This window comes from Motacilla alba, chromosome 1 (genome assembly GCF_015832195.1).
Source record: "Motacilla alba alba isolate MOTALB_02 chromosome 1, Motacilla_alba_V1.0_pri, whole genome shotgun sequence".
Classification (NCBI taxonomy): Eukaryota; Metazoa; Chordata; class Aves; order Passeriformes; family Motacillidae; genus Motacilla; species Motacilla alba.
Genome location: NC_052016.1, coordinates 37,630,106 through 37,649,246, shown reverse-complemented (window position 1 = coordinate 37,649,246; position 19,141 = coordinate 37,630,106). Strand labels below are relative to the sequence as shown.

Sequence of the window (19,141 nt, the reverse complement as noted above, 5' to 3'; positions counted from 1 at the left end):
TGCTTTTTGCTTGCTGTATGACTTATTTTGTGTCACATTTTCAAAGCATGGCATCACTGGACGTTAGGATGACAAAAGCCAGGTAGGTCATCCTATCCAGCTAGGACAAGCCTGAAGGAATATATTCAATACCTGAAGGAACCCTAATGGAAATTAAAGGAGAATTTTCTGTCCAAAACTTCTTCATGAGATTCACTTTCAATATGGAATATGAACCATTATGTTTATACCTGTAATCTCCCACATTTGTGTTAAATTGTACAAAAGCTAGGTGTGTTACTTTACCTGGCTACTTTTTATATAAACACTACTCAAAAAACAGATCTAGGGAAGACTTCTTCAGACTGCAGACTTTTTCAGACTACATTGTAAACTAGAATAAATTATCATTTTACTGGTATTCCATTTTCCCATCAGCACTTTGTGGAAGCCGGCTATGGAGCAGCTTATCCCCTAGCATAGTGTTCACATGCAGATTTATAATGAAGTTTGATTATTAAGGTTATTTTCATGACTGGACTTGATACATCTCATTGGAAAATGGCTTCTTACTGTGTTGGGAGCTGAGCTGAAGGCCTCTGGGGTCTTTGATTCTTAGTGCTACTGGAGTGTGTATGATCACCAGGGACAAAGTATTTCGGGTCATGTAGTCCATATATTTGACTGTGGTTCTCAGAAGCACTGATAATACTGCCTGGCTGATGATTGTATGTTAGCTTGTTTTATTTCCCAGAGCACACAGACTAATAAGCTTGGAATGGTTTTCATTGAGACTGAGAATGTGCTTTGTATAAATCTATGTGTGCTACTAGTAGCCTATAGTTGCCATGGGGTTTAGAATTTTAATAGAAAAGGAAAATAAGACACCTCTCTATAATTGTGGTGGGCTATAAGCCCAGCTCATGAAAGAGACATGTATTTTTTGTCCCCAGAATTTACAGTGTGAATGATTTTTTTTTCACACGAAGGGAGACAGCAGCTCAAGCCTTTGTTGTTTGGGTTTTTTTCCCCATCAAGAGCAGCTATTTCTTCTTCTTTCTCTAAGGCTTCTGTATATTTGTAGAAAACACTTCCAAGAGTAGATTTCAGTGTCTCATTCAAACGACTGTCGGGCAGTGATTTCAGTTCCGATGTCTTCATGAAGACATGGATCCTGCACATCAAATGACTGGCAGAGGGCCTTTCCCCCCTTTCCCCCCTTTCCCCCCTTTCCCCCCTTTCCCCCCTTTCCCCCCTTTTCCCCCTCATAACCCACACCTTAACAAACTAATGTCAGGACCATCCATGATCTTTCTCTTCTTCTGCAGTATTGAAAGCAAATTTTCTATCTCCCTCTTCCTTCAACTTTACACAAAATAGAAGACACCAGCAAGGACACCCCCTGCAAACCAGCTGGTGCTACAAGTGCTTCCCTAAGCAACTCCTGATTTACATACAAAAGAATGATGACCTACTTGATAGAGGATATAAATATTCTCTCCAGCATCCACTTAGCTTAGCCTGCAGTAAACAGAACCTGGATAAGCAGAACAAATTGCTGTTCCTTCTGCTTAAAAAGCGAAATGACAGAAACATAGCTGAATGTTTACACCTGATTAACTGGTCTAATTCTCTGTCTGCGTCTCTCCTCCATGCTTCTGCCTGTAATCTTAAACAGATGTAGAAATGCAGTAATTAGATGGAAGTTCTTGGCTCTATGGTAGTAGCAGAGAGAAGAATCTGGTAGCATAAGCCAAAAAATTATGACTTTGCTTCTGTTATCTAGATGAGGATGTGCTGCTTCCTCTGTGTCACTGGTATAGAATGAGGCTACTGTGCAGAGCTGTGTGAAGCTTTATAAATTCTGATTTGTGGCCATGAACATAAACTGTTTTATTTTGTCAGTTTCATGTAAAGGTTCATATTCAGTATACTTCCAGAGCTCAGTGCAAATCACAGCACTTTGGATGATCTGGAATGATGCATGGCAAACATCTGAAATGCTGAGTTATTTTAAGAAACAGAATATTGCTTCATGAGTAATGAAGAATATGATAGGACAAAATCTATTATTTTCCCCATATCAGCCTTTAACTGGAGAGGCAACAGGATTTATAGAACAGTTGGAGGCTAATTTTTGCTCTTACTTAAAGGAGGAGAGAATAAACTCTGTTCCAGAGCGCTTATTCAAGATCGTTTTTGTGGGCAATTCGAGTGTTGGAAAGACTTCATTCTTAAGAAGATTTTGTGAAGATCGCTTTTTCCCAGGCACAGCTGCTACTGTAGGTAAGTTTAACAATATAACTATTGTTATTTTTGTTCTGAAAGAACTTAAGAGTTTCTCCTGAGATCAGGCCATGTGTTATAAAACAGACACATACAGATGTTGTAAAAGTAGGACGTGCAAAGTAAGTTCTCCTGAACTGGAAAGCACATAATTGATGGAGAAGCTTCAGAGTAGATTCTGTACTGAAATCCTGGCCAGCAGTGAGATAAATCAGAAAAAATCTACTGATTGCTGTGAAGCTAGAATTTCCTTGCAGATATCATAGTTCTGAAACTGATATCCTGTCCTCTAGACTGCACTGTACTAACAATCCCACCTTCATATCTCATTGCTATCCCTCTAAGTAATCTGAATTTGTTTCAGAGAGAAAGTAGAATATCTGAATCACCTATTTGAAGATTTAGCTTTATACTAATCACCAAAAAAATATGTCAGACCAGTGTTTCGAAAGCCAAAATTTTCAAAGCCTACCTTCTTACCTTGCCTAAAGCTGTAGACCAAGCTTTCAAAAGTCAGACACAAAATCAAGATACAAGAACTCAAGTATAGGTTATTGCAATGCAGCTGGGTTAAATGGCCAGATTCTTTATGCTTAGCCTGTATTGAGACATTACTTATTCTGTAGCATATATGAAATAAGACTTACCTACTTCAAGGTGAGCTTAGTAATGTCCTAGTTTTTCACTAAGTGTATCTTCATTAACTGGAATGGGAGCTTGGACACCTATCTGCCATTATCTGTTCATGTATCCTATAGATCTAAAAGCTGTGTCCTGTCCATGTTGTTCTGTAATTGGCTGATACACTTCTCTACACTCTGAGGTCTTACACAGTGTGTGCAATTTTCCTAAGGAAAAGCACCGGAATGAGTCTGAACTTTTTCCTCTTTTGGCTGGTCATCCAGGGTTCTTGCAAAGAAAATGGCAAGAAGACATTTGTCATAGCTTTGATTTAGTGTTCACATCAGTGAGTTTCACAGGTGTGGGCTATGGCTGGCAAGGTACAGACAATGGAAAAGTCAAGTGAACAATATGGAGAGGAGTGTTCTCATTGAATTTCTACAGAATAGTTGAAATTTCTGCCCTTGAGATACAAGCAATAGATATATTCTCCACACAGGTTTTTTAATTGCCTATTGAAAGAATTTAAGCAGGCATAGATGCTTCTCCATTGATGCCACTGGTAAAAATCCCATTTTTGTGGAAAATGGCCCCAAAGATACTGTTGCTGACCTAATGAGATCCCTTCTAACCTGAATTATTCAATGATTCTGTGATTTTATGATACAGTTCAATTTGATACCAAAAATATGTAGGTTGTCATTAGGAGGAGGTAGTGACTGATTAACATTTTAAACTCTAATTATTGTTATAAATATCCAGAAAATACGTACATCTTCAGAGGTTAGAGGAATTGGGAGGCAATTAATTTAAAAGTTTAAATAAATGAATTTTTATGCCCACTAACCTAAGGGAAGTGATTCTATGCTATAAATAGGGGAAGATGTTCTCCACATGTTCAGTCCACCTATCTTCAGCATTTGTCCACTGTTCCCTGTGCCATGCCTTGTGTTTTTCCACTAACTGTGGAAGGCTCCCATGTGATTAGCTCAGAATAAACTAACGCATTTCACACAACTGATGTCATACAGTGAATTCCAGGCTAAATGGCATAGACTGCTGTGGACTGTCAGATGGACTATTGACTCGTGTTCTGTGATTTGGAAAGTGACTTATCTTGCATATTTTACAAAATGGAACTACTCTACTACCATTCGGTATTTTATTGCTGGACGACTTCAAGCAAATAAAAGCTCTTGTGCTCTGATAGCTGGAGACTCTAGGCAAAATTTTTAATGCAGCGCCTATCTTTTTACTTCTCTGGAATTGTTGCTATTTGCTGGGTCCAATTTTCAAAGAGCAAACAGTTTGTAAAGAGACAGCTCACCTTGCCTTTCTGTTGCAGGTGTGGATTACAACGTGAGAACTATCACAGTAGATCACACCCAGGTAGCGCTGCAGCTCTGGGACACAGCTGGCCAGGAACGGTGAGGAAGGGTCTCTTATGGTTCAACACTGGGAGTCAGCCCAGCTGTGTAGCTGCTCCCTCACTCCCTCATCTGCTGGGATGGAGGAGGGAATTGGAGGGATGGAAGTGGCAAAACTCCTTGTTTGGAATAAAGACAGTATGATGAAATTTAACTCCATGGCAGTCAAGACCTGTATGCATATTAAGGTCTCACTTCCTTGAATCATCTGTTTAAAGATCATTAAGTGTGCACCTAATCCTGCTTCTTGGGACAGGAACAAATATAGAAACATTCCTAATAGAGCCAGTGGATTCACAATTTAGCTCATTTCCTTGCAGCACTAATTAAGCTCTGAAAAGTTTAGTGCCGCACTGTTTTTTTAGGAGGAAGACTGATTTTAAAATGCACCTAGCATTATTTCTATATCAGAAAATACCTTAGTGGATAAAAAAAAGGAGTTTATTTTTTTTACTAAAGCAATACCATTGTAGTAGAACTCCAGGCTTTTGTAATATTTCAGTGGTCATTTCCTTCCCCATCTCCTCACATATTGTGTAATTTTCTATTACTGTTACTAAAAGCAAGGATGATAATGACAATCTGCATCTTCTACATGAAGCTTTGGAAAAAGGTCTCCAAAAAACTAGCTAGCTTTAGAAGAGTGCTGAGGGGGAAATTTCTCCTCCAAGCTTAAAATGAAAGGTGAGAGAAGGTGAGATATGCAGCTAATTATCCTGCCTAGCCCAGAATCAGTTAAAGAAGGCAGGGGCAGCTTTTCCAAACATTTTCTTTTAAAAAATACTTTTATTTTAATTTTTTTTTCCAAATAATTTATTTGCCTTTGTATGGAGGAATTACTAAAATTTTAAACTTGTCAGATTGTTGCTTCTGTTGAAGAGAGCTGTAACCAGATTCTTACTCGTAGGTACCGCAGCATTACCAAGCAGTTTTTCAGAAAAGCTGATGGTGTCATTGTGATGTATGACATAACAGCAAAAGACACATTCACAGCTGTCAAGCAATGGCTGATAAGCATTGAGGTAACTTGACATAACTTGAAATCTAAACCCTGGTGTCAGTCTCTGCCTTCCTCTGAACAAGGGCTGTTAGCAGGGTAAAACAGAGAGCACCATGTTTCTTGTGTCATCACAATTACATTTTTGCTTGTGAGTTTGGTCTGTACTGTTGCCAGTGAAGTTGTTTTTCATCTCTATTTCTACAGAAAAAACATCATAGTTCCAGGTTTTTAAGGACTTTGAATGAGTGGTGGGAAAATCTCAGCATGGAGTCCTCTGATTTCTCATGAAGGGAGCTTGGCTGATTGACCCCCCCTGGATCACTGCTAGCACTGGGATATGTTTTGGATCAGTGATGGTGATCTGGTGATCACTGATGATCACTAGCATTTGATAACCAAGCATGTAGCTCGTGGAAAATAGACTATGTTTTGAACCTAAGCCATAAACGTAATCTACATTAGTGCTGTGAAACTGCCTCGTGAAAGACAGTTCAGTTTCCTGGGGATCATCCTTTTAACCACTTGAAAAGGCAATCATAGCTCATATCACTGAGTGACATCAGTTCATTAAAAATTAAAACATGTTAAGAGCATAAGCAACGGAATTTGCTTGTGGCCAGAACAAAGAGTAAAAATAAAACTGAGGCAGCTGCCACAAAGGGCTGACTTGTAGCAAGAATGAAGTGTGACTTCCTGTTTGCACACTGAAAAAGTGAGGGACAAATCAATATGCAAAGATCATTTAGTCTGATTTTATTGGACATGTGCTTTAGTATAACACACTATTATTATAATATTATTATATATACTACTAACATTATTATTATTATATACTGTTATGTTTCCTGACTAGCCAGGAGGTGGCTTTGGGAGTTCAGATTAGGACTCAGTCATTTAAATGCCTCCAAACAGTTATAGTTATTCGAGATATGAGTAGTCTTACTGAAGTACTATTAGCATGCATTTGGGAAGAACAGGCCTTTGCTAATTATATGATCTTAATAAATAAGTGGCATGTTTTAATTCAGTACAGTAAAAGCTAGAGGAGCATTGCTGATTTTGATTCAGAAAAATGGAATATTGTGGTCAAAACTTTTTTCCAAGCTCTAATAGTTCACTCTTCTTTACTAACTAATTTTTGTTCGCTGCAAACAGTTGCTAAGTTGGACGTACTGCCAAGTCCCTTTACTGCTGTAGCACTCAGCCCACCTAAGGAAAGCACTCACTGTGATAATTATAACACTTTTCAGAATGGATTTTGATTTCTGTCTATTCTATGTATTTTGGGGGGCCTATTCTGTGTATTTCTTCACTATTTAGTGTAATTCATTTGGTATAATAGTACCCAGGTGTTGCCATTATTTTTCCTGGCCATGTAATTAGAAAAGCAGCAGTTGTAAACACATAATATCTGAGCCTGTGTAGCATGGTGGTTTTCTCTCTCCCATTTTAATGTAAAGTCTAATGAGCTTCTGTGCTGTTATTTAAAAAAAATCCCTAGTCAGTGTAATCTTAGCATTTTGTCTTTTTCATGTCTTTTATCCAACTTCAATTCCTGACATGTTTGTAAGCAAAGTGGCACATACCTGGTTTGTGTGAAGTCTTAAATGTCTTGTTAGAGTGTGACACTTGTTAGCTTTTATCCTCTTCATCTGTGATCTTTTGAATTCTACACTTCAGTTGATATTTGTTGTTTATTCTGCAGGAGGCAACTGGGGAGAATGTGCCTGTTCTTTTGTTGGGTAACAAAACCGATAACGAAAAGGAGCGCGAGGTCCCCATGGGAATGGGAGACCATCTTGCAAAGGTACTGTGCTTTGGGAACTCCTTACAAGGCTTGAAGGTGGAGGTTTTAAAATGGAGTCTCAATGTGTCTAAATTCGTAGAAATACAGATTAATCTTAGTCAGATCTCAATGTGTCTAAATTCGTAGAAATACAGATTAATCTTCTGCAGGAGGCAACTGGGGAGAATGTGCCTGTTCTTTTGTTGGGTAACAAAACCGATAACGAAAAGGAGCGCGAGGTCCCCATGGGAATGGGAGACCATCTTGCAAAGGTACTGTGCTTTGGGAACTCCTTACAAGGCTTGAAGGTGGAGGTTTTAAAATGGAGTCTCAATGTGTCTAAATTCGTAGAAATACAGATTAATCTTAGTCAGATAGGTATCTTTAAGGATTAGGAACCCCATCACACTCTTCAATTCAGCTTTCAGTGATGTAAGTCCTGATAATTATAGTACTTACAACTGCCTAGATAAAGAGAACACCCTAAAACCAAAGCAATCAAATAAAAAACCCTAAACCAAACCAAAAAGTGAGTGGAGAAGAAAAATATTTAAGAATTCATTCTCATTGTGTCTTGTCTCTCTTTGTTCTCAGTTTTTCTCTATTTTTCCCTTGCTGCTTCTTTTCTCTCTTTTTTCCTCCCTTTTCCCTGTGAAAGGATTCTTAACATAGAGATAATCTGGGGACCTTTTCTCCCTCCTACCTCTTGTAAAACCAAAGAAGACCATCTGTTACTCCTGTGGTAGGAGTAGAAAACATGTTTACTTTTAGTAACTTTCCATCAAGGAGATAAAATAAGTAGAGTTAACAGTCTGCATCTACCAGAGCACTGGTGATCCATGGCATAATTTAAGCAATCAAGGGACTGGAAATACCAGATACTTGTTTATATTCTTGTGTACCATGCCCATCAATTTTTCCTTTGAATCTCTTTATGCAGTGCTTATAGTTTGAATATGAATGCCTGCAGAATATTCATTTATTTAGAAGTAAGTAATCGAAATATTGCTGAAATATTCACTGAATTGGTAGGAATATACCTAAATTAAACAGTATGCTGGATTTCACATATTTACCTCTTTTGCCTTTGAAAATAGATTTACTGCCAGTAATAAAAAGGGTATTTTCAAAATTTGAAGTGCATCTGAATTGTTTTTCCAGGAAAGGTTGCTGCTAGGCATCTTTCTGTAACTGAAAGAATTAGGGCCTGAGCTCTTTTTATCTTTTTTTGATTATTCACATAGTCTTTTGCAATTATACCTCCATATTCAGCTTTGTGTCCATTATTTGGTTTTTGTCAGAGAGGATTATCAGCCTTGAACTTTAACCCCCAATGGATCTCCCTTTAGGAAATCAGCTTTATTTTCTTGTGTGCATGGAAATGCAGATAACTTTGAGACCCTGGAAGCTAGGAGGGAGTCCATGGTGTAACACTGAATCCTTCTGTGAAAAAACAAGTGACACATAAATGCTAAATGGACAGAGAGTAGGTGTCTTGCATGTCATCTTGCTCTAAAAAAACTGTACTAGTAAAACAAAGATGAATCACTCTGGTATATAGAGCTCACAGCCCACCAGGCTATTAATTCTAACATGCCATGCAAGAAAATAAAATGTTTTGCATAAGTAAAACAAAAAGTTGTCAAATAAGATGGTTATAATCAAATGAATGGATCTGAATGACTCACTTGAATGTTTGAATGTGCTGCCTGAGGTAGTTAAGAGAAGGAGTGATTAATGGCAATGTATTAGTTGAAAAGTAGCATAGATATAATTAAATTATAATAATTTGCTTGCTGAGCTAATAATAACCATGAATTTTAATGAAATATTAATTCTTGCTAAATGGCCGTGAAATTCCTGTGAAACCACATACCACTGTCTCTGTTACTGTATGCAGTTGAGTTACTTGTTTTGTGAATAATCCCATGAATTACTCACAAATGATCTGAAATGCACAGGGCTAGGTGCTGAGCTGATACTAATTTGTATAGCCATATTTGGTGAAAACAAGCTCTTGTTGTGCAAAGAATCAGTTTAGCCTGTTGATCCTGAAGTCCAACAGTTTTAAGGATTGTTTCAATGTCTCACAGGATGGGATTGGTTTTACTTTTTCTATAGTCAGAAAGGAACATGTATTTTCAGGGGACATTTCAGCCCAGCTGTATTAACCCTTGCTTTGCTTCAGTCCCAGATCTTACAAGCACTCTACTGTACTACAGCTTTGGTCAGAAATGCAAAGGCTTCCATTATAATGTCCTTGTCACAAAGCTTCTCTGCAAGAAGGGCAGCACAATTAATTTTTAAAAGGAATAATGGTAGCCTGAAGGGAGTTGTCATTTGAGAAGACTTGTAGTTCCAGTGTGTTTGTTATACCCTGTGAAGAGGAAGAATGGAATGAGCACAGGGATTGTGGAAGTCCATTTGACTTGTCTTAGCAGAGGATCCAGAAGGAACACTCCATAGAACAAATTTCTCTTTAGCTTAGCTTGATCCATTGACCAAGATAGAGTGTTTAAATCGTATTGTGAGTGCCCAGGAACAGCCAATGTTCTGTTTGAGTACAGAAGTGTAAGCACTGCCAATTATTTAAATTTAAATTATTTAAATAAAATGCCTTATTGTAAAGGTGCTGCTCAGGCATGCTTATATGTACATAATTTTATTTCGGCCCTGCATGTACTTCCTGAGTGATCTTAAATCAGTAAGTTCTTCTCTATCACTGTTCCCCAACTATAAAATAAGGTAATAATGCCTTGTCTGCCTTGGCTTTGCAGAGTATATGTGCTTCATGGAATGAGGACTGTTTCTGGGTATTCATACAGTGTCATCTTTGTCAACCTATCAATGCCATTCTTACACAAATACTGCTAATGAGGCAGCTATTCTTAGAGTGATGGTACTTTACAGGACAGAAAATTGCCCAGCTTCCTCTAGTAATACTTCACTTTCCTCCCTTTTCTTTAGATGTCTGCTGATTTGTAGGTAAGCTTTTAAAATGAAGTAATTGTCAGTGGTCTCCAAGGTTCAGTAGCTGATTCCTGGATGGAGATGGATGGCATTTCCTAGCTTAATAATTATATGTGTCCTTTCTCCTCCTAGTTTGTGCTCCTTGTGTATTCTATCAATTAGTTTCCTCTTTGAATCAGGGAAATGGCATGTTGTATTTCCAGACTATCTTGTCTTTCAGACAAGAACCTTTTTTGCTTGACTGAGAGAATTAAGCACTTATTATCATTTGAGTTTAAATTGTTATCCTTCTGTCCAAGCAATTTGCTGAAAAGTCCATTCAAATTCATGCCAGCATAAATGAAATTATCACTGAGAGTTCTCCTCTGGTGACACTTTGTTGTATGTGAGGAAGATGTTGGAGTAGTATCACTCTCAGCTAGACTGACATGAAATACCTATAAACTGACCACAGTAGGTTTTCTATTAGAGTTCTGATCAGCTGAGCAGAAAAAGAGAGTGTAATTTTTATTTCAAGCTTCTATTTGCATAGCTAGTAAGAAATTTGACCTGGTCAAATTTTATCTTAAAACTTTTCTAAGAAAAGCAAGAGAGGGTTACATTATTGCAAATGTTATATATGTTTTTAAAAAATTGATAAAATGTCTATTCAACACTAACATTGCCTGATTTCTTCCTTCTCTGCTTTTTTGTGCTTATCTGGTCATCAAGAAATTATGTATGTTATTTAATCCTGTTTTTCATTTGAACAAACAATATAACCATTGACAACATATACAAAACTGACATTGGATAACTCTGAAGCACTTTTTTTAGAGCTGCTAAAATACACTACTGTATTTATGGAATTCTTTTCCCCATTTTTGTCTCTGAAATTCCACAAAGATGACAAAAATTTCCAAAAGTCGTGCCACACGGGAAGCATGGTATATAGAGAAAAAAATCAAACCAAACCAGAAATACCTGGTCTTCTTAATGGAAAGTTTTGAAAACTGAATTATAAGTGTCTTCTGAAGGGTGGTTAAATAAGTATAAGTACAGTAACCACAGTTAATAACAAATAAAAGCAACTCTGCAGACGTGATTGTAATTTTCTAAGGTACTGACTTACTTGCTTGAATTTTAAGCTACTGCTATAAATAGCAATAAGACAAAGAGACAAGTGGAAAGTAAATAAAAATTTGGAATCTGGATGGGTAAAAGGACAGGTAGTAATAGCACAGAGGCAATGTAGGTGACCTTCATTGTAGAAGGTTGTGAAAGCAAACAGATATATATTTTGGAGGATAATCTGTCATTCCCTTTTAAACTTCTCTGCCATCAGAACTGCCAGGTTCTGTGCAGATCTCTTGTGCAGATGATCTCTTGCCTTTGAATTTATAACACTTCAGCTGAGAATCTCTCCCAGACTTGATCATTTAACCAGTCTTCCTAATTACAAAGCTCCCGGGGGAGTACAAAACTGAAAGATGCAGGCTGACTGCAAAGAAAGTGCAAAAAAATTTCACAAGTACAAAAAGAAGAGTTACTGGAATTCTTTTCACCTGCTTTGTTCAGCACTCAATGATGTGGGAATTGCCCGATCATCACAAGGGAAGTTCACAAGACTTAGTACCTTACAAGATCTGTTTTCATTTGAGCTCTTACATCAAAACCCACTCTACAGAACAAATATCTGCTAAGAGAAGCATGTAGTTGTTATTTGTGAGGCACACTTGGACTTCTTTTGTTACTCTTTACTGTTAGCTCTAGAATTAAAATCCTAAAATAATCTATTTCTCCTTCTTAATTTTCATATTTCAGTATATCTGTGCTGCTCTTTTTACAGCTGGAGTGAGACATTGTGCAAAAGTAGTTGAAATGGTCTTTCTCTTTGATTGTAGGATTACAATTTAATTTTCTATGAATGCAGTGCATATTCTGGGTACAATGTGGAAAAGTCCGTGCTTCACTTAGCTAGGTAAGAAAAAAACACCAAGAATGAGTTTTTTATGTGCCTGACTGCCCTGTACCTGATGACATTGTGAATTCTCTTTGTTTAACTAGTTTTATGTTATATTATATTATATTAATATTAGTTTTATATTATTCATTATAGGAATTCAGGGTGGTGAAATATTCACAGCTTTTAAACTGCTCTGTAGCCTGACCCTGTTGCTCTGACTGAGAGTTGCTCAGGTTCATAAAGAGTTATGCTGGTGAAACTCTGTATAGATCCAGAAATATCTGGATTGTTGCTAGGAAAGCTGAAGGCCTTGGCTGTTGTGATAATTCTTGCAAGAATTTCCTGAAGGTTTAGAGAAATATACTTGAAAATGCATGCTGCTGACTCCTTGCAGCAGGACATTGGATAGGCTTCCTTCTTCCCTCTGCTCATTACAGCTCAAATTCTGCTGTCTGCCTGGGGGCTGGGAGACAGCAAGAAGTGGATTTTTGAAGTTATATAAAGGCTAGGGGTAAAGATACAGGAAAGTATGGCCCCTCTGAACTACTTACAGAGGTGAAGACACTGGTAATGAGTTGGAAAATCTCTAATATTGTTGCTGAAATCAGTGAAATTTTGTGAAAGCGTTGGTAATTGATAGGCAGCCATATTTGTTTTAGTTTTGTTCCAGCCTTAAAAGTAAGAAATGAAAGTCACTGTTTTGAGTCTGTGTGTAATGTGCAATAAATGTTAACAATCAGCACTAACTAAATTTTTCTAACTAAATAAACAATGGCAGTTGTGTGATGTGGCCACCATAATTGTACTTTTATGCTTGTTTGTTAGTTCACAGAATATTGTCATCTTCTGTTAAATCTCTGGACAGTTTTATACTCTTGAGAAAATGTTTTTTTGTTCAATCTCTTGTGGGTTTTATTGACTTTTTTTCTCACAAGTATTCTTTCTTTGCCCCAGGATTTTAAAAGAACATGAAGATAAAGTGAAAGAGAAAACCATCGACCTTCAATCTGATACGAATAAAAAGTCATGCTGTATGAGGCAATAAAATGCTGAGGCATGTTTAGACAAGCCATACATTTATACAACACTACCTGGCACTATCAGATTTGCTTTTATCTTCCAAATATTTCTTCTGCTGTGTTCTGACTGTAGGTGTAAGTGAAAGTTGAAATCTTTATATGATCTGATCTTGCTTTTATAAATATTGTCTTTAGTTAATTGACAGTGTATTTGGGGCAGTAACAGTCTTTTATTCTGTTTGATGCCTAACACCACTGAATCCTGCTTTGTCATCAGGCTTGTAAAAGCTGCCACATTATTAATAAGAAGAAATAATTTTATGGGAAGAAAACTATTTTGAATATGAAGTAAATTCCTACTTGTGTGAATAACCCATCCTCTGAATACTGCTTATTTCATTTCTGTTCAGATCCTTAAATCCTGATTTTGTGCTAAGCTCTCTTTACACTTTTTTCAAAATTGCCATAGGTGTAGTTGTTTGTAGTTCAAAACATGTTAAGGCTGACTGAACAGCTCTTTGTCTCCAAAAGTCTGCCACAGGAGGTGCCATAGAAAATTTTGGAGGTGGAATTTTCAGAAACAGAGGATCTTATTTTGAGGAAGATTTTGAAAAACTTACAACATTTAATGAGTGAAAAATCTGACTGAAATTCAGTGAGATATTGCTCTTTTAGCAATGCTTAGAAAAAATTCCTCTTCATGTCGCTAAACACATGACTGCTTTTTCAAAAGCAGCTGCCACACAACATTCCTCCAGGGTCTCATAGCACTGAGACACATTTTATCCATGGGGATGCATTTTAGAAAATCATGGCCCACCCTGGATCATAAGAAGTGCAGATGTCAATTATCTTTGGAAGCTTTTGTGGAATAAAAATGGAAATAAGGAACTTTGGAGTGCATCACACAGCCACCACATGATCAACAATTATTTCTGGTGGGATATGTCTTCACTGCATCCAGCTATTGTGGTAAGCATTTAAGAACAAGTATTCACAATGGTGAGCTTGTTGGGAAAGTGGAACCCATGGCATAATTTATTTCATTAAAATATCACACAAGATGGTAGATTTCATTATATAAAACTGACATTATGTTTTAAAAACATTTTCTAAATGTTTTCAAATAAATTATTTAATATAACTAATGAATCATTTTGAAACTAAAGATGAATAATAAGCATTAGCTCAATAAGTAACTCTATTTTGGATAAAAACTTTGTCAGTAATTAATTGTGCTCTTGGGATTTCAGTCTGATCAAAGGTGTTCATTTAGTTCCACGAACTGCACAATAGGGGTTTATAGACTTCCCCATATAGCAATTTCTATATCCATATCAGCACTCAAATGCTCTTTCCTATGAGTTGGGGTCTGAATGTGACCCCTTCCCTATCAGGTAGAATAACCAGGGGTTTACTTCTATCAGGAATGATGGATAAACCAAGCAGCCCAGCATAAGCTGATTATTAAGAGTTTTTCCCTTGTTGATTCCTGAGAATCTGGTCATGCAAATGACAGAAACTCCCCTTGCCTTCAGTGAGGTGCCTAAGAAGCTCTAAAACCCTAAAGGAGCAAAATGAGTATCCATTACTGAAAATCAATAGACTTTCTGTTCACTTCCCAGGGTTGCTTCTTGAAGTCCATTACTGGTTGGGGAAAGTTGAGCCACCTTATTGACTGTGGCATGTTATCCATCATGGAAATCTTAGAATTGAACCATCTGTGTTCAGTCTTAGCTGGAGCTGAACTAATGCAAACCATTAATTTAAACATCAACAAAACCAACACTTCATCCCAATTTCAGCTGGGAAAAATGTGTCATCAGTTTAAATATTGGCTCTGCTAATTGACTTTGAGTGATCTGTTCCCCCATCGATATTGGAACCAGCAATATTTCCTCCAGCCTCTGTCAGCTTCAGGAAGACAGTTTGAGCCCTTAATTTCAGCTTTACTGTCCATTATTCTAGCCCCACAAATTCAGATCCTTAATTTCTTTATCCCTGAAGTTCATCTTGATTTTGAAGGACAGTGACAAGTGAAGTGGATTTTCTTTCTGTGACTCCCACATCATTTTTATTTGGGTGTCTTTAAGCATGCACTGAGACCCTACCAGCAGGATGTACACAATTTGAGAACAGTTAATGCTAAGAAGCAGCTGAATCCTGGGATGTGGGGGATTTCTCCTTCTATAGACAAATCTGGTGCAGTCTAGCACCCAGGCAATGTCTTCCATCTAGGATTGATAGCTGTGGCTGCTGCTGATCCTTTTTGGAAGTCCAGCCAAATCCCAAGCTGAGTACACATTGCAAAGGTGCAGATACACACACAGTACCAACATCACCAGCCACACAGACCACACAGAGATTGATGTCTTCACTGCTTGTCACCCACATATACACAAGCAGCGTTCCTATAAATATGAGCACAGATAACCTAATCCTCCTCTTCCTTTCCAACAGATCAAGACTGAAGCTTGCTGATGAAAACGTGCATGTACACAACTCCTGTGACTTGCAGTGCTCTCTTTCTCTCACTCTGCCCTACACCTCTCCCCAGGATCAAGCAGAAAATAAGGTTTAATGAAAAGATTGGATGTCCTGCAGCTACGGGGCACAAGGCTCATTCAGATAAATTCTGACCAGCAACTTGCCTGCATAAAACTGGTCCCTTTTATTCTACCTTCTCTTGATTTTTTTCATGCTTATTCTTCTTCCATCTACCCTGACCCCTCCCTTTCTCTGTCCTTCATATCCCAAAGAAACAACTTGTCCCTAGTTGCCTTTTCCCTGTTAGTCCCAGGTTTTCTTTTTTATCTGTACCCACGTAGCTATTTCTTCTACCATTTCCTGAGTCACCTTGACTTTAGATGCTGTTATTGATACAGTTACTGAGGTGCTGCTTGCAAGTTTCCACTCTCAAAAGAGTCCCAACTATTCCCCTCCAATTATTTGTGAGGTTACTGTGTAACTCCCCCTTACCCACCTGGGAAATCCAGGCACTGCTCACAGTTCTGTCTGTAACAACTTACAGCTTCTCAACCTGTTATTTGCAGTGTTCAGAGTTGCTTGTGTCATGTGCAGGGTTTCTCATGGTCTGTTTGGTTATCTAAACCTCAGGTCAGGGCTTATTCACCTGCTGGCACACCTGAACAAACAGCAGTTGCTGGTGAACTTGTGCTCACTGAAGACAGGTATGAATAACATGCCACAAGGCTCTACTCCTGAACAGATTCTGCTGTCCAGCTGGCCATCAAACTGGTGTGGGAATTGTCAGGTTCCCACATTCCTTGATGCTAACTGTATTGCTGGATTGCTGTCTTCTGACTCTCCAGCAGGGTTTTATACCTCCTGGCAGTATTTTTCTCAGCTCTTCAGAAAGTTAATACTGGCTTAACAGAAGTGAAGCTTCCTTTTCCTCTTTTCTTATTTTTCTCCATTTTTCCATTTCAATTCCCCGTTGGGAGAAATGTATCTCTGCCTGGTCAGGTACCGAATACTGACAGATCTTTGGATATGCACAACATAAAGTCCATTTGTATGGATGTAACAGAGTGCTCCTAACCCTTTGGAACTGGACATCCATGAATTGCTGTGTGCCAGTCAAAACAGGTTCCAGTCTGCCTAGATGTGAATGGAGCAACAGTGGAAAAAAATCATTGCACAATATAACCTCCCTGACAGAAGTGTACAGCACCTCCTCACATACCAGTTTTAAGGAGTGATGTACAGATGTTAAAATGGGAATGCTCCACATACAAGGAATATGTGAGGAACAGACCACACTGAAGCAAGTTTGCCTCTGAAAGGACTGCAGTCAGTGGTCACACCCCATGCTGGAGCAGGGACAAATGAGGATGAGGACAACTGGCATCCCGAAGCCCAGGACAACCAGGAGCATTGGGATTGAATGGCTGAAACCATATTATTTGGGTTGGCAGAAAGCTTACACACAGCCCCACAACTTCCTGTGCTGCCTGTTGGCTCCCTGGACAAATTCTGACGGAGTTGACCTCGTAGTGGAAAAAAAGGAAACTGAAACTCAGGAGCAGAGGAGAGAAAGAATGTACATGAATACATTTGTCTAATGGTTTTTACACTCTTTTTCTTTCCCCAGAACCTCAATCATTGATAAAAGATTTGTGTACTTTGGTAGTAAATTAGCTCAAGTAAAATTTCCCAACTCGGGACCATTTTTGTTTTCAACATCCGTATATTGGCAGAATTTTCTACCATGTGAGATCATTTTGGAATAAATCCACTTTATCATCTGCGCAAATGGAAGCTTGTTTTAGAAAGCAGAAACATGCTCATAAAGCTCATCAGTGGCAACTTCCTGAATTCATCCACAGCTGTTGAAATAATGGGTCTTTTTTGATTATTGAAATTACAGGAATTGCAATAGCACTCACATACACTTCTGGAAAAAGAAGGGAATTGGGCACTTTGGCCTGTTCACACATCAAGCAACTGAAGTTCTTTTAATATGAAGCTAGTAAAAGGCACCTGGTAATTGTCTGATGAAAATAGGCTTCTCAAGGGGAAAAAAACCCCAGTAGGTTAACTTTACAGGGCATGTATGAAAGTTCATTTCTATTACTAATCTGAAATATTGTATGCAGTGACACTGAATCCTCCCAAATGTACTTGAATTTGAAGGACAGTGGATTAGTCAGATGAGCATTGCTTATTTCCTTTCAAACACTGAAGAGGGAAGAGTTTCAGACAAGTCCAGCTATATTGGACAGCTGTGTTTAGCTTCTGCAGTTTTCAGTGCCTTTTCTGCCACATGCTTCTCCTGAGCACAACAATCATTACAAGAAAAAACCCAGATTCAGAGGAGCTTTCTCACTGGAAATGTCTGGTTTTCATGGGTTGAACAGGGAGGGAGTAGGGAATCCTGTGGAACTGAGACATTCTAGTAACACATGTGGCTCTGAATCTTACTCAAGCACTCTCATTACTTGAGGTGCTGTTTGTGTGTGTCTGGGTAATGAACAGTGAAGACCCTGCTGTGTTTTGTGTGGCTGATGGCATTTATGTGTTGTGTCTGCATCTTCACTTTTGCAGTAGGTACTCAGCTCAGATTTTGGCTGGACTCGAAGCAGTGAAGAGCAGCAGCCACACCTGCCATCCCTCTATGACATACCGTGTTGTGCCTGGTGTTCTGTCTTGTGTCATCTTTGCCTCATGTTGTGAGAGCCATGTTCTTTTGCTCAGAGCATACATAATATGCTTTTTTAGGTTTTGTGTCACAGTATCCAGCTTATTTTTTTTTTTTTTTTCTGTCTTCTTAATGACCTCATTGTAAAGTGGGTATTACCAGCTTTGGAAAATCAGTCTGCCTATTTGCAGGATTCAGTGCTGCTGCAGCACTACACTTAAATCTTACCTTTTCAGAGCAGATCAAGTCTATGAATTGGGAATGTGAATATTGCTGTGACTGTATAGCTGCTGTTAAAGCTCAGGTGCTGCTGTTTTCAGAGGGTAGACTGCTGGGTAGGTTTGCAAATCTCCATTCCTGCCAGTCATTAGTCCTCCATTTTACCTTTTACAAGTTGTTAGAACCCTGCAACAAGTCATTTTAGGCCTTGGCAGAATCTCAAGGACAAAAAAAAAAAATAGAGAAAAGAAGAAAAAGACAGAATTCTCTCCTTCATTAGTGAGCTGAACTAGCCCAGCAAAATCTGACAAATACCACAGTTAGTGGGAGGATATGGGCGGAAAACACAGCTAAGATCACAGTTTTGAGAAAAGAAGTCTAGAGGGGTGGGAAGCCCTTTTTGAGTACCAAGGTGTTTAATTGTCTTAGCTCTTTTTAACCTCTCCTTTAAATATTAATAAATGGATATGAACCATGTTTCTCAGACAGCCTGGGGAGCTCAGTATTGCTACAGCCAAACACCAGTTTGGATACCTCTGCTGGGGGCTGGAAAGCCTCAGGACTAGCAGTGCATAGCTCAGAGGTAAGGAAGGCTCTCAGCTGCAAAGCTCAGATGCTTCCCCTGAGAGCCTGAGTGAACTGCTCAGTTTCTGCATGGCCTTCTCCTAGTTCTTACAGGTGCAAATGACTGAACTGCATTGAACTGCACTACTTGACAGCTTTGAACA

General features: G+C 38.4%; 1 protein-coding gene across 2 annotated transcripts in view; it reads left to right on the top strand.

Annotated features, from left to right (window-relative positions):
* CRACR2A (calcium release activated channel regulator 2A) overlaps positions 1-18,362 on the top strand; it is a 56,495-nt gene extending 38,133 nt beyond the window's left edge. The window contains exons 13-19 of one of the 2 annotated variants that reach the window (XM_038132641.1): positions 2,133-2,265; positions 4,232-4,313; positions 5,221-5,335; positions 7,019-7,120; positions 11,953-12,029; positions 12,969-14,005; positions 15,494-18,362. In XM_038132641.1, the coding sequence (XP_037988569.1) occupies positions 2,133-2,265; positions 4,232-4,313; positions 5,221-5,335; positions 7,019-7,120; positions 11,953-12,029; positions 12,969-13,059 (600 nt within the window). In that variant the 3' untranslated portion in view covers positions 13,060-14,005; positions 15,494-18,362. Of the gene's footprint in view, positions 1-2,132; positions 2,266-4,231; positions 4,314-5,220; positions 5,336-7,018; positions 7,196-11,952; positions 12,030-12,968; positions 14,006-15,493 lie in introns of those variants that run through there. The other variant, XM_038132630.1, reaches the window with a different exon arrangement.
* Positions 18,363-19,141: the final 779 nt, after the last annotated feature.